Below are 15807 nucleotides of genomic sequence, written 5' to 3' on the forward strand. Positions count from 1 at the left end.
CCACCTTCTGGGCCCAGCATACAATGCATATTAATCTTGATATTTTTCATCTCCTTTACTCAGTCATTAAAGGCTTCTTTTATTTGTTCTTTCCCCATAGAAAGAGACCATATTACACGTTATTCCTGTAATATCATGGCACTGGTGTACAAAAATGAGGCCTATGACTGAGAAAGCAAGCAGGTAATAGCAGTTAATGAACCTCCCATTCATTTACTTTTGCTTGTGAGCCACATGTATATAATGAAAAGTAGAAAAGCAAACAAGATGTTTTGCTAACATCAGCATGTATATTTCAGATTGCACATAAGTTAAGCTATCTGCCATTATTTGCTACTCACTTCCACCTCTCTTCCAGTCCTGCAAACAGTCCTTAGTCTGACCTAATGTGTATGATCTTAATAACTTCAACAATAACTAAAAGGGCTTTCTATAGAGATGGATTTTGTTTTATGTAGGGGTAAATAATGATCCAATGCTCCCAGCAGACTTTTTTCTTCTTCTTCTTCTTGACAGAGACAGAGGGGCCAGCAGACGGCACACATTACAGTGTGCAATGAGATGAGATGGTTAGCAATTGGGCCCTCCTCAATCGCTATGGAACAGGCCATGGCCGGTGCGCCGCTATGTTCCATCGCTGGGGAGCCAGAGACGACCCGAACTGCCCCTGCGGCTCCAGACAGACTATGACCCACATAGTCAACGACTGCCACCTCTCCAGATTCAAAGGAGGTCTCGAAACTTTACATCAGGCTCAGCCTGACGCTGTTGACTGGCTACGGAAGAAGGGCAAACGCTAGAAGAAACAGTGTGCAAGAACCCAGGTTCAAGCCTCTGGTTCCCACCTGCAGGGGGAAAGCTTCACAAGTGGCGAAGCAGTACTTACTGCAGGTGTCCCTCTGTCTCTCTCCCTCTCTAGCACCTCCTCCCCTCTCAATTTGTCTCTATCCAGTAATAAGTAAATAAATACTTTTTAAAAAAGAAGATAGGAGACACCTGTAACACTATTTCACCTCTCCTGAAGCTTCTCCCTTACAGGTGATGATACGGTGCTTGAACACAGATCCTTGCAAATGGTAATGTGTGAGCAATAAACCACTACCCTGAGGGTTATTTCAGCATCATGTATTCAATAGAACAGCTAACTTGATGCAAGTTTTTTTCTTTTTCTTTTTTCCTCCAGGGTTATTGCTGGGGCTTGGTGCCTGTACTACGAATCCACTGCTGCTGATAGCCATTTAAAAAAAATTATTGGGGGGGGGGGAAGACAGAGAAACTATGAGGGGTGGGAAAGACAGAGGAAGAAAGACACCTGCAGACCTACTCCAGCGCTTGTGAAGCGATTCCCCCCCCCCTCACCAGCAGGTGGGGAGCTGGGGGCTTGAACTGGAATCCTTGAGTGGGTCTTTGTACTTCGTACTGTGCGTGCTTAACCCGGTGCGCCACCACCTGGCCCCCACCTGACCCAGTTTACTGGCACTGTGATTTATGAATAGCATTTATTTTATTAGCAATGATTGTACTATTTTTGTCTAATTTTAGAAGTTTTTTTTAAATTTCTTAGTAAAGTGAAAGAATGAGGGCACTGCTAAGTCAGTAGATAAAATCTGGAATTTGTGTGCTCACAACGTATACTACTCTAGTCACTGATCCTTCTTTTGAAAGCAAAAAACATAATCTTTGCCTAGTCAGAAATAGAAAACATCTGACTTCTTCAAGTATTTTGCTATCTTTATTATCTGTAATTTTGTTTCGTAGAAAGTCAAGAGGCCTAGGTATCTGGTACCGTTATTCTAGCTCTTGAGAATGGGCCGTTTTCTGTGATATGACAATGAGGTCCACAAACACCAGGTGGAGTTGAAGGGTGGGAGGAAAGATAATGCAGAGAAAACTCACTAGGTGGCTCTATAATTACAAAGACTCAATATAAAGAGTAGAAATCACTGCTATGTTTCTGTGACCCTCACAGGCAAAGAAGGGGTACTGAATCAAGTGAGCACAATCCTGCAAGTTCAGCTTCTATACTTTAATGGTCTCATTCCCTTTCCTCAAGTGAGCACAATCCTGCAAGTTCAGCTTCTATACTTTAATGGTCTCATTCCCTTTCCTCTCAGCATCAGCTGCCTGCAGTTTGTCCCCCCCCCCCCTTTTGTGAGGTTTCCTGCTGGTTTTCTTGACTTCTTCCCAATGCCTATGAGTCATCACTTTCACCAGAACTTCCTGTTACACTTGAGAGTGCTCCTTCCATGAAAATCTTCACCAGCAGGAAAAAGCAGGTGAAATGATTTGTGTTTCACCACACCAAATCCTCTTCTCACAGAACCTCCCTGTGGTGTTCCAAGTCACAGTGAGAGGTAAATTCTGGCAAGCTGTTTTCTTCATCACTACTCAAAAGGGTATAACTATTCCCGCCTTCTACAAAGGAGACTTAGTGTTTTCCCACTCCCTTTCCTACCTCCACAGTGAAGCATCCCAGAACAAAAGAAAAAGAAGGGAGATCTTTCCTGAAATGTGGAGACTGCCATGTTTTTTAAAAAAAAAAAATCCCTATTCTCAGGGCCAATCGGTGGCACACCTGGTTAAGTCCACACATTACAGTGTGCAAAGACTGGGGTTCAAGCCCCGGTCCCCACTTGTAGGCTTCACGACTGGTGAAACGGTGCTGCAGGTTTATCTGTCTCTTTCCCTATCTCCCCACCCCCCGCCCGTCAAGTTCTCTCTGCCTCTATTTATCCAAGAATAAATAAAATAAATGAATAAATAAATAATAAAAAAGACTTGCTCAGTGGTAGAGCACAGGACAGGCTAAAAAAAGAAAAAAATCCCCCTATTCTCAACTAGTTAATTTAGAAAACAAACAAACAACAATAAAATAACCTCTAAATGCTTAGATAGGCCCTTACTACTACTCATAACTGTCACACCAAGAGCTCACTTAGCGTGCTGCTTTGCTGTCTGTGTGACTTAGGTTTGAGCCTGGTTCTGGTCACACTGAAGGAAGTTTTGGTGCTGCGGTCACTTTGACTTTTTCCTCTCTTCCTCTAACTTAAAAACAAAAACAAACAAACAAACAAAAACTATATCAGATGCAATCATCAAATTCAAACAAGCAAAAGCAGCCTCTCTTGGGGCCAAGGGAAGAGAGAGCTACAGAAAGGTCCTCTTCCCCAAACAAGCAGAAAATACTCAGTAAAACAATGGAATAGGGAAAAGGAGAAGGTAATGAAGGCTCCATTATTGAGAAGGTGTTCTCCAGAGGGAGCTCAAAGAATTCATAGAGCCCACTTAATTTCCAAATCATGCTTCTGTTCATTCGCCTACCACATAATCTGAAGGTTATTTCTAGGGGGGACACTAAAAGTGGATGGTAAAATTCTATGCAGAGTTTGAACCAGCCTAGGGACTCATGATATTACTCATCCACTGACGTACTTTACCTTCAAAACATCATAAATTGCCATGGAACTGCCAGCTCTATCCACTCATTATTACCCCCTCTCCCCAACATACTTTACCAGAATACTTCTCAATAGTGCTGGGGACTGAACCTGGAACTTTGGATTCTCAGGCATGAGCGTTTCCTTGCATAACCATTATGCTATCTACCCGTGCCCTCATTATATTCTTGTATACACAGATGTATAAAAGTTAAGAAATGTAGGTAGAAGGGTATACAATAGAATGTTAGCAGTGATTATTTGAGAAAAGTAGGAAAACCTATCATTTTCACACCTTAAATTTCATTATGGCTTCTCTATGTTTATTCCTAACAATAAAATGGAACAGATATGGTTGCTATAAAAATAAAATTAAATTTCATAAACTTAACTGTAAACAGGAACAAAAAAAAAAAGTTTGTTCCTCAACGGTGCCATAGGTCCAAGGTGTGATCCTGTGATCATGACTGTCTACAAGGATGTTCTCTGAAATAATAGATGTTCTCTCCAAATAACACACCCTTAATAAGCAGTTTTTGTGTTAGTTTTGAAATTTAACACCAAAGAGTGAATTTCTTTCCTTTTTCTTTTGTGTTGTTGGCAGGGTTTCATTGCTTCAGACTGGATTTTTTTTCAAGTAGAGACAAACAAAAAGATGTAAAGATACTATAATACAGAAGCTTTGCCTAGTGCATTGGGGGCTGGGTTCAAACATGAACTATATACATAACAAAACAGGCCCTCCCAAGTGACACATAACAAGAGTTTTGGGGGGAGGAGAATGCCTCCTACCTGTTATTGAGATGAAAGGTTTCAATCTCTAAACACTTTGCCCATTTCTAGGGATATAAAAGTAGCCATAATAGAAGTGCAGGAGGATAGAGGTTTGAATTGTTTGTATGTCCTCCAAGTACAAAGCAATGGAGTGAAATAACCTCATTTTGGCTGGTGATGTCATTGTTTATTGAGCCAAAGACACTTGAAAGTGTTCAAAGTGATCATTTTTGTTTTCTGAAGAACTTGCCAAAGCTAAGTAAAAAAACATTCAGTAGGGAGTCGGGCTGTAGAGCAGCGGGTTAAGCGCAGGTGGCGCAAAGCACAAGGACCGGCATAAGGATCCCGGTTCGAACCCCGGCTCCCCACCTGCAGGGGAGTCGCTTCACAGGCGGTGAAGCAGGTCTGCAGGTGTCTATCTTTCTCTCCTCCTCTCTGTCTTCCCCTCCTCTCTCCATTTCTCTCTGTCCTATCCAACAACGACAACAACAATAATAACTACAACAATAAAACAACAAGGGCAACAAAAGGGAATAAATAAAATAAATATTTAAAAAAAACATTCAGTAAATCATTCATGCCAATTATATCAGAATACACTTTACAGTTAATGCAGGCTACAGCTTACTTTCTACTTAGCAGGACCATGGGGTGAAAAAAAGAAAAATCATCTTGGGCTCAAAGAAATTCTGCAGAGATACCTGAATACCTTAAAAAGTTATACCCAAAAGCACCCATGGGTTATGAAATCAGAAACTGGGTTTTAGGGCTCATTAGGTCTGAAATGAGCTGTGTAACAGAGGAAATCACTCAAATTCTCAGTATTTCAGCTGCCTTAAGATAGAAAGCAGGTACTTTACACCCTGGTCTTAAGGATCCAGTGTACAAGGGGTTTGAACCATGCAGGTTCCTTATGCCTGGGTTTCTTTCTTTTTTTTTTTGTCTCTTTTTTATTATTTATTTTCCCTTTTGTTGCCTGTGTTGTTTAATTGTTGTTGTAGTTATTATTGTTGTTGTTGATCATGTTGTCACTGTTGGATAAGACAGAGAAATGGAGTGAGGAGAGAAAGACAGACACCTGCAGAACTGCTTCACTGCCTGTCAAGAGACTCCCCTGCAGGTGGGGAGCCAGGGGCTCAAACCGGGATCCTTAAACAGGACCTTGCACTTTGCGTCACGTACACTTAACCTGCTTCGCCACCGCCGGACTCCCAACTCTTACTATCTTAATAATACTGTATACTTCTTAAAATTCCACAAAGTACCTCTCTCTACATAGACAGAGAATAGGTTAATTATGCCTAAATGAAAAAACATAAAACTATATGCAGCATATAAAAAATTCTGTATGTCATATAGATCCTGAGCACAGTAATAACAGAAAAAAAAAAGCTGAGCCTTCTCACTATGGGGGTTGTTTTTCAGCTTTTTAAAAATATTTACTTATGAGAGTCGGGCTGTAGCGCAGTGGATTAAGCGCAGGTGGCGCAAAGCACAAGGACCGGCATAAGGATCCCGGTTCGAACCCCGGCTCCCCACCTGCAGGGGAGTCACTTCACAGGCGGTGAAGCAGGTCTGCAGGTGTCTATCTTTCTCTCCTCCTCTCTGTCTTCCCCTCCTCTCTCCATTTCTCTCTGTCCTATCCAACAACAGCAACAATAATAACTACAACAATAAAACAAGGGCAACAAAAGGGAATAAATAAATAAAATAAAAAATATTAAAAAAAATATTTACTTATTTATTCTCTTTTGTTGTCCTTGTTGTTTTAGTGTTGTTTATTGTTTTTCTTGATGTCGTCGTTGTTGGATAGGACAGAGAGAAATGGAGAGAGGAGGGGAAGACAGAGGCGGAGAGAAAGATAGACACCTGCAGACCTGCTTCACTGCTTGTGAAGCGACTTCCCTGCAGGTGGGGAGCCAAGGGCTCTAACAGGGATCCTCACACCCATCCTTGCACTTTGAGCCAAGTGCACTTAACCCGCTGCGCTATCGCCTGACTCCCTGTTTTTCAGCTTTTACAGGTTAATACATTTCATTCATCCTCGCAACCCCAGAAACAATTATTGTTGCCATAGCAGATGAGCAAACCCATCCAGGACACCTTCTATTTGCTGCTTTTTCTTTCTTTTTTTTTTTTTTTTAATTTATTTATGAGAAAGACAGGAGAGAGAAAGAACCAGACATCACTCTAGCACATGTGCTGCTAGGGATTGAACTCAGGACCTCATGCTTGTGAGTCCAAAGCTTTACCACTGCACCACCTTCTGGACCACTATTTGCTGCTTTTTCAACAGTATTGTTCTTCCTTTGTGCAAACTAGGGAGTAGGAGAGAACCTTAGATTAAGAAAATACTAGGCACACATACCATTTCCTGTGATTGTATTTGAATTACCTTCTTCCTTTTCTCCTAATTTGTAAGACAATTTCTACTAAGCCACTTGCAAATGACAGGTCTGACTGAAGATCAGTATCTTCAATTTGTGTTGTGGCCCATAGGTCTTGTGCATGTGTAGTTTCACTACTTCTAGGCTTTTTTATGTTTTTACTTCAGACCAACAGACAGACAGAGAGAGACACACACACACACACACACACCCAGAGAGAGAGAGGGAGGGAAGAGGAGGGAGAGGGGGAAAGAGGGGGAGAGAGGGGGAGGGGGGGAGGGAGAGAGAGAGAGAGATAGGGAGAGAGAGGGAGAGATCACATCACTGGAGCTCCCATTGCCACCTCTGGTGCATGATACTTCCGTGGAGTGTTGGAGCTCAAACCCATGTTGCATGCAGGGGCCATTCTTCTGCAGTGTCAAACACATCGGTGGTCATTTAAGTTCAGCAGAAGAGGTGCACATTTCCTATCTATTTTAATGCATTCTTCCTCTAGTGATGGCAATGGTAGCCATTTCTCAGACACCAACATATAAGAACATCAACAAAAAAAAAAGCTTTTATTAAAATCTCAGCACTTGTGATCTACAACTGAAGTCAACAACTTTTCTTCTTCTTAATATTTATTTATTATTGGATAGAGAAATAGTGAGGGATGGAGGAGATAGAGAAGGAAAAAGACAGAGAGACACCTGAAGCTGTATTTCACCACTCATGAAGCTTTCCCCCTGCAGGTGAGGACTAGGGGCTTGAGCCCAGATCCTTGTGCACTGTAGTGTGTGCTTAACAACATGTGCCACCTCCTGGTCCCAAGTCAACAACTTTTCCAACCCTTAAATCTTCCAAATTTTAAGATTCCCTCATTGTCTATTCCAACAGATAAGTGAACACACCACCATGATTATCAACTATAGATACAATGCAACTAGATTTTCCCAGTACAGAACCACCCAACATTCTTAGTCTGTAGTGCATTACAGGAAAACAGTGATTCTGCATTTATGATAGAGAAGCACAGTTCCCAGAGGGAATTATAATGGATGATAAGCTTGGTCTGAGTCATAACAAAATTGTTATTCACCAAGGCCCCTATTTCATAAATAAGGGCTTTATTAAGAAAAACATGCTAACTTTTATTTTCTCAAGAATAGACTGCTGTTTGGATTTCTTTCTTCTTCTTTTTTTTTTTTTTTTGAAGTTTGTTTTGCCCTAAGCAACCTGGCAAGTTTTTTTTTTTTCTGTCATGGAAACTATCTGGCCACCTCAGGAAAGGAGGGTGGGCAAAGCAGTGTTTTGAGCTCTTCTCTAAGCTGTCTTCTAACTGCATGCACTTGAGGATATCCAGTTATCTGGTTATACCTTGGTTATCTGTTATACCTTGCGGTGATCTACTCTTATCAATCCAGTTGCCTACTTCACAGATTTAAAACATGTTTAAAACATGTTTTGGGACCAGGTGGTGGCGCACCTGGTTAAGCGCACATGTTACAATGCTCAAGGACCCAGGTTCGAGGCCCCGGTCCCCACCTGCAGAGGGAAAGCTTTGCAAGTGTTGAAGCAGGGCTGCAGGTTTCTCTCTTTCTCTTTCTCTCTCTATCTCCCCTACCCTCTCGATTTCTGGCTGTCTCTATCCAATAAATAAAGATAACAAAAAAAAAAAAAAATTAAAAACGAAGAAAAAATAAAATAAAACACGTTTTGAGTTTCCGGAAAGAAAAGGGTCCAGTTAATAACTGAAGAACTGGGAGTCGGGTAGCATAGTGGGTTAAGCGCACATGGTGCAAAGCCCAAAGACCAGCGTAAGCACCCCAGTTCGAGCCCCCAGCTCCCCACCTGCAGGTGTCTATCTTTCTCTCCCTCTCTGTCTTGCCCTCCTCTCTCCATTTCTCTCTGTCCTATCTAACAACGATGACATCAATTACAACAATAAACAAACAAGGGCAACAAAAGGGAAAATAAATAAATAGATTTTTTTAAAAAATAAAATAATGCTACAAAAAACAAACAAACCAAAAAAAAAAAATTGAAGGGGGTTGGGTGGTACTTGATTGAGCATACATGTTATCATGCTCAAGGACTGGGTTCAAGCATCCAGCTACCACCAGTAGGTGGGGTAACTTCATGAGCTGTGAAGCAGTATTGTAGGTGTCTTCTCTCTCTCCATCTCTCTCTCGCTCTCTCCCTTCCTCCCTCTGAATTTTTATCACAGAAAAATAAAGCTAAGTAAATAAATAAAGTTTTTTAAAAACTTTAAAAAAAAAAGGATTCAAAGAATTTGCAGCCTGGGAAGTAGTGCAGTGGATAGAACCTTATACTCTCAAACATGAGGTACCACGTCAGTCTCCAGCATCACGTATGCCATGTGTGGTTCTCTCTCATTAGTAAATTAAGATTAAAACGAAAACAAACTGGATAAAAAAATCAGCAGCATTACACTTCCTGAATAAATCAAATTTTTAAAACTATTCTGAAATCTGAAGCATATAAACTCACCAGAAATGCAAGAGTTATTATTACTCTAGTTTATGATGGCTATCCTACAAAGACTCTTTCTGATGCTTTAATCAAGAGTTTTCAGAGAGCCACACTAAGAAAGTCTGCAAATAGCCAAGATCAAACATTAATTTTTCTTACTATTATAAAATATTTATTGAACATAAGCAAGATCTTAGAGCAAAGAGCACATGCCTTGCATGTTTGAGGCCCTAAATTTGAGCCTAGTACTCACAGAAACAGACAAAAAACAGAATGTCACAAATAGGAGTGCTTTGGTCTCAGAGACTCGCACAATTAAAACAAAAACAAAACAAAACAAAAGTGGGAGGGGGCAAGGAGACAGCCCACCCAGACATTATAATATTTAAGGACTCAGGTTCAAGTCCCTGGCCATTCATCACAATGGAAATCCTGGGCAAGGGAAGTTTCAGGAGTGTTGAAGCAGTGTTTGGTATCTCTAAGACTCTCTCCATGTCTGCCCCTCTATCTTAATAAAAAAAAAAAAAAAGTCTAGTCGGTAGCAAGCCAGATTAAGCGCACAGGACCAGCACAAGGATCCCATTTCAAGCCAACCGCCCCCCCCTCCCACTTTCAGGAAGGGTATAAGGATTCCTGGTTAGAGCCCCCGGCTCCCCACCTGCAGGGGAGTCACTTCACAGGCAGTGAAGCAGGTCTGCAGATGTCTTTCTCTCCCGCTGTCTTCCCTCCTCTCTCCATTTCGCTCTGTCCTATCCAACAACAACGACATCAACAACAACAACAATAATAGCTACAACAATAAAACAATAAGGACAACAAAAGGGAATAAATAAATATATAAATTAAAAAAATAACAAGTCCACTGGGATTCCTTGTATGCCATGTCATGGTCATCCCATACAAGGAAAAGTTGGTCTCTTTCATGCCTCCTATCTACAACTGACTGAGCATGTGAAAGAAAATGATGACAACTTTTCTAATCAAAGGCAGAAATTATAGCTTAGAATATCAAAAAGACAAATTCATTAGTTGAGGGTACAAATGTGTTTAGACATTACGCACTAATGTCCTTACCCAATCAGTTTAAAAACAGGAAGTCCCAAGCTTCCATAAGCTTTAGTAGTGTTAGTAAGGTAACTGTTATATTAGTTTGAACTGATTGTTCCACTATATGTATGGCTTTACTGTGTGAGCTTACACTTCCCTGAATTTTGTGGTCAAACTGTTTTTAAAAAAGTAGAACTAACTTAAAGTCTGCTTTTTATTTTTTCCACATGATATCTGTATTATCCAAAGGCACGGCACTCATTTTCTCCAGTGAAATAGACAGACATGGTATGGAAGAGCTCACCTGTCATCTAAAGATGGGAGGGATAAAGAAAGGTTTACACTCTCAGGCAAACAGGGGACTAAGATTAGCACATTAAAGAAATCTACTCTCCAGTAAACAATATTTTATACTTATGGTTCTGCTCAAGCTGAACCAACTTTCAGGATAGCTAATCACACACAGGATTATTGCATTTGGAATTAATATAACAACAACAGATAATCTCATCATAGAAATGGAAAATAACTGTGGCTTAGTCTCCTATGTAGTACAGGACTAATTCTTAGCCTTCCCCACCCATGAAAAGTAGATAAACTTACATGGCTCTCTGGCAATGAACTGAGGTACAGTGTTGGGCAGAGGAGTACTGGGGTTTGGCGTCCCTACTAGTTTGTTCTTGGCCATCTTCGTGTTTGCCTTAGCAAACTCTAGTCGTAGTGTTTGCGGAATTTCAGGATCGAAGCGGATGCCCTTTGGAAATAAAGAACAAATGGAAGATGTTTTCATTTCCTTAGTCAATCCAGAATGGTGACAAAATAAATACACCACTAACCTTGACCTGTCAGGAAAAGAAAGATAAAGGTCAGCAAGAGCTCTCACTACTTACACAAAACACATGAAGGCCAGCCTAGAAAGTAATGACTATTTAGCTGGCTTAATTAATGTAGACAAACAAAAACCACATGGTTTTTACCTCAACTAATCCTTTCACAGTCAAGCTTCAAGTCAGATGACATAAAAGTAATCATCTTTAATGTCATTTATCGCATATATATATAGTGTGGAAAACTCACATCACTGTCTTTTCATTTTTTTTTTAATAAATATTTTTATTTGTTTTATTTTAAGGAGAGATTGTGATGGAGATCATAGCAATGTTCAGCTCCAGCTCATGGTGGAACGGGGTATTTGGAGACTCGAGCAAGAATGTCTTTGTATAACCATTATGCTGTCTCAACTGCCACACATTTTCAAACAGGAAGAGAAAGAGATGAAGAGAAGACACTCTAGCTGCCCTTACTGCATTAAATAATTTTTGTGTAGTTTCTTGAGTATTTGGTGCTAAAGCTCAGACATACTGCTATCATCCCTGTTTAACTAGAAAGCTTCCAAAGAGTGACATAGTCTGAGAATGGAGCTACTTGTAAAATTTCAATTTAATTAGTATCATCTAATTCTAGTTAGCACATGAATACTGAATGCCTTGAAGTCCCGATTTTTATTATTATAGCTTGCTTATTAAAAGCAAGACAGATAAAGGTAACAGTTTATGTACCAGAAAGAATTTCCAGTTGCCCTATTATTGCAGTTTTTCTAAAACAAACCATACCCAATAAAATAAACACTGTAAGATAATAGATCTAGGGTAAAAAAAAAAGTCTATTTTGAAAGTTTCCTGTTCAAGAATGTCTGGCTGCCAGGCACAATGAATAACCAATCTCATGATATCAATGTCCAATGCCACGAATTCTTGTCCCCAGCAATAGTGTCATGGGATATTCATGCATACTAAACAGAGTCAGATACCATGTTTGTCAGTACAATATAATCTGGAAGAGAACTGAACTTCTGAAAATAAGAACCCTATGAACATGGATTGCCATTTGATACACATGTGAGCCCGTAAGGTCGCAAGTCCCCTTTTCTCTCATTAATAGCTTGACGAAAATTAAGAGCAATCACACAAGAAATTTGTAAGAATTTCTGACACTGCAGACCAGAACAAATAACTCCATACTCTGTCCTAATGATGAGAGGAAAAGGCTCTACTGGATAGCAACAGTTATATGGGAAATAGAGGAAAGGGGAGGGAAAGCCATGTCCAACAAAAGCCACAGAGCCCTGACCCACAGACACCCTGAAATGGGTGGAATTTTTTTTTTATGAGTGTGACTTATCCATTCTTTCAGAAGAAAACAACTGAAGATGGCATACAAGGATAGGGATGGGCAGGAAAAAGAGGAATCTACTAATGTAGCTTTAACCAAAATCAAAACCAAAATGGAAAGGGAAAAAAAGGAGTTGTAAGTTACGTGAAATTCTTTTTTTTTTTACCAGAGCACTGCTCAGCTCTGGTTTATGTGGGTGCCTGGGGTTAAACTTGGAACTTCAGAGCCTCAGGCATGAGAGTCTCTTTGCATAACCATTATGCTATCTACACCAACCTCCCCCCACCCGCATTGAAATTGTGCTTTTAACTGATCTCAGTTTTTGCTTTAATTTGGAAAACCTTGGTAATTTCTTGCCAAAAAGGAAAAAAAAAAAAACACCAAAAAACAAATATTTTTATATATATTTTATGTATGGTTGATATATATATATGTATATATATGTGTGTATATATATATATATATATATATATATATATATATATATATCAGAGTGATATTCTTAAGCTATTAGCTTCCATCAGCTTCCACTTAAGAGCATTTCACTCTATCAAAGCTACTATCACAACAGAATAAATATTTCCAAATATGGACCTAAAGCACTGTAGTTTTTGCTGGGCAAGTCTTCAAAAGGTAAGCTACAAAAGAAAAAAAAAAAGGAGCTATCTCATGTCACACCCCTTCAGCCACATATAATCATAACCCGCCATTAATTTCAAGGTGAACCCTAGCACTAAACTCAACCAGCCTCTCAACAGGAACTAAAGCTGATCCCATAGTAGGTAGCAGCACTTTGGCCCAGGCTGGATAACATAAAAGCACATAAAGGTACTCTGGGCCCAGTGTGTGGTCTTCTGGCCTTTCAGTCTCTTAACAGTGAGGTTACCCATCTGAAGGAATTCCACACCTCAGTGTGCCATGGGGTGATCCAGTCAGGGGGGCTCCACACACCACGTTTGCTTCTTAATGCCTAGGGCCTGTTGGATCATACCAGAGGCTCCCCCTCCTCTTCCCACCCCATTCTTCTATGTGAACAAAAATAACACCACCATCATGTTCCAAATCAAAGTTCCAGTTCCTTATTAAAAAAAAAAAAAAAGAAAGAAAGAAAGAAAAAAAAAAAAACATCAGAAGTTTAAATGACCTAATTTGCTTGGCAGCTTATTCAGAGGCTGGAGGCTTAGAATACAAGCCACATTCTTCTAACATCTTTAGCAGCAATACCATATTTGGTAATCAATATCCTCCTCAGCTAAGCTCTATCCATAGGGTTTGGAGAAGCCAGAGAGAGACCTTTTAAATGTTAAAAGACTATGAAGAGGCAGCACAGAGAGTCAATGGTGGGAGAATATAGAAGAAAAAGAAGAGGAGAGGAAGAATAGATGAAGCTATATGAACAAAACATACCTCATGCTTTTAATTAAAGTCTAATAAAATTATTCTCTGGTCACAGTGACTTCACATTAAATGCTACTGCTGCCAAGTCTAAGAGGGAACCTGTGCCTTTTAAAGTCAACTTTTCATTTACTTCCCATCAGAACTTTTAAACTGAAAAGAATCCTTTTTCTTTTCAACATAAATGATGTTATATATTATATACATGGTGACATGAAAATAAAGTTTCCAGATATCACTATGGTTATCAATTTTGAGAACCATGCATATTCGGAAACACACATTTGGAAAACCTTGGTAATTTCTTGCCCCCAAATATATATATATAATATAAATAAATATATATATAATATATATATATATATATATATATATATATATATATATATATCAGAGCGATATTCTGACTCTGCCAAGATAAGGACACTGTTGCCACTGGGGAGCTGGCACAGTAGATGTGGCACTGGACCCTGAGGCAAGAAGTTCCATGTTCAATCCCTGGCATCACATATGCCAGAAAGATGCTCTGGTTCCTTCTCTTCATCCCTTTTTAAAAATACTTTATTTATTTATTAATGAGGAAGATAGGAGGAGAGAGAAAGAACCAGACATCACTCTGGCACATGTGTTGCCAGGGATCAAACTCAGGACCTCATGCTTGAGAGACCAAAGCCTTATCACTGTGCCACTTCCCGTACCATCTCTTCATCCTTTGTCATAATGAATAAATCTAATAAGATAAATAAAAAGGACACTGTTGACAAATGATGCATTTTCAGTAGCCTGTTATATTGAAGTGTACCAGGATACTTAGAAATATATACATAGGGGCCAAGCGGTGGCACACCTGGTTAAGCGCACACATTACATTATGCAAAGACCCGGTTCAAACACCTCGTCCCCACTTGCAGGCGGAAAGCTTCACAAGCAGTGAAGCAGGGCAGCAGGTGTCTCTCTGTCTCTCACCATCTCTATCTTCCCCCTCAATTTCTCTGTCTCTACCCAATAATAAATTAACTAATTAATTTAAAAAAGTGTCATGGTCCCAAATTTCCTATGTTGAAGCCTTATCCCCAAATGTGATGGTATTTGGAGGTGGGTCCTTAGAGAGATGATAGGTTTAAATGAAGGAATGGGGGGGTGGGACCCTATGGTGGCATTAGTGCCCTCTACTAAAAATCTTCCTCTACTAGAAATCTTCCTTAAAGCATACACCAGGAGAAAGTCATGAAGCACATAGTGAGAAGGCAGCCCTCTCTACAAGGAAGAAAAGTCCTGGCCAGGTAGGGATTCTGTGGCTAACTTGGACCTTTGAAACCTTCAGAACTGAGAGAATTAAATTATTTGTTTGAATTTATCAGTCTATGATATTCTATTATGGCAGCCAATGAAGAACAAGTTAATGTCCTTAACAGATTTTCTTATTGGGCTATAGTGCCTCATTCTTTTCTTTTTTTTTTAAATATTTATTTATTCCCTTTTGTTGCCCTAGTTGTTTTATTGTTGTAGTTATTATTGTTGTCGTCGTTGTTGGATAGGACAGAGAGAAATGGAGAGAGGAGGGGAAGACAGAGAGAAGGAGAGAAAGACACCTACAGACCTGCTTCACCACCTGTGAAGTGATGCCCCTGTAGGTGGGGAGCCAGGGGCTTGAACCCGGATCCTTAGCCGGTCCTTGCGCTTTGTGCCACGTGCACTTAACCCACTGCGCTACCGCCTGACTCCCATTCTTTTCTTTTTAAAATAGTTTTTATTTATTTTTATAATTGGATACAGATACAGAGAAATTGAGAGGGGAATGGGAGATAGAGGGGAAGAGACAGAGAGACACCTACAGCCCTTCTCTACCAATCATGAAGCTTTCCCCCTGCAGGTGGGGTCCAGCGGCTTGAACCTGCGTCCTTATGCACTATAATGTGTGCACTTAACCAGGTTTGCCACCACCTGCCCCCCATATTTTTTCTGAATCATTTTCTGTGGGTGCACACAGAGAAACATCTCCACCACTAGCCTTAACCTTCTACCCTTTCTCTCCCCTCACTGCAGGCTACTCAAGTCATAGGAAAATTTTACTTAGGCTTTGTTCTTCCTGCTATGTTTCAGCACTATAATTCCTTATA

The 15807-nt window shown here is 40.1% G+C and overlaps 1 protein-coding gene across 8 annotated transcripts in view; it reads right to left on the bottom strand.

Annotated features, from left to right (window-relative positions):
• RBPMS (RNA binding protein, mRNA processing factor) overlaps window positions 1-15807 on the bottom strand; it is a 191999-nt gene that overhangs the window by 62433 nt on the left and 113759 nt on the right. For all 8 annotated transcript variants that reach the window (XR_009547539.1, XR_009547530.1, XR_009547525.1 and 5 more), the window contains exon 5: window positions 10724-10874. Coding sequence is in view for 5 of the 8 variants with exons in the window: in XM_060183088.1 (XP_060039071.1) it covers window positions 10724-10874 (151 nt within the window). In the remaining 3 variants the exon portion in view is untranslated. The remainder of the gene's footprint in view (window positions 1-10723; window positions 10875-15807) is intronic.

The sequence above is a fragment of the Erinaceus europaeus genome, chromosome 2 (genome assembly GCF_950295315.1).
Source record: "Erinaceus europaeus chromosome 2, mEriEur2.1, whole genome shotgun sequence".
NCBI classification, from domain to species: Eukaryota; Metazoa; Chordata; class Mammalia; order Eulipotyphla; family Erinaceidae; genus Erinaceus; species Erinaceus europaeus.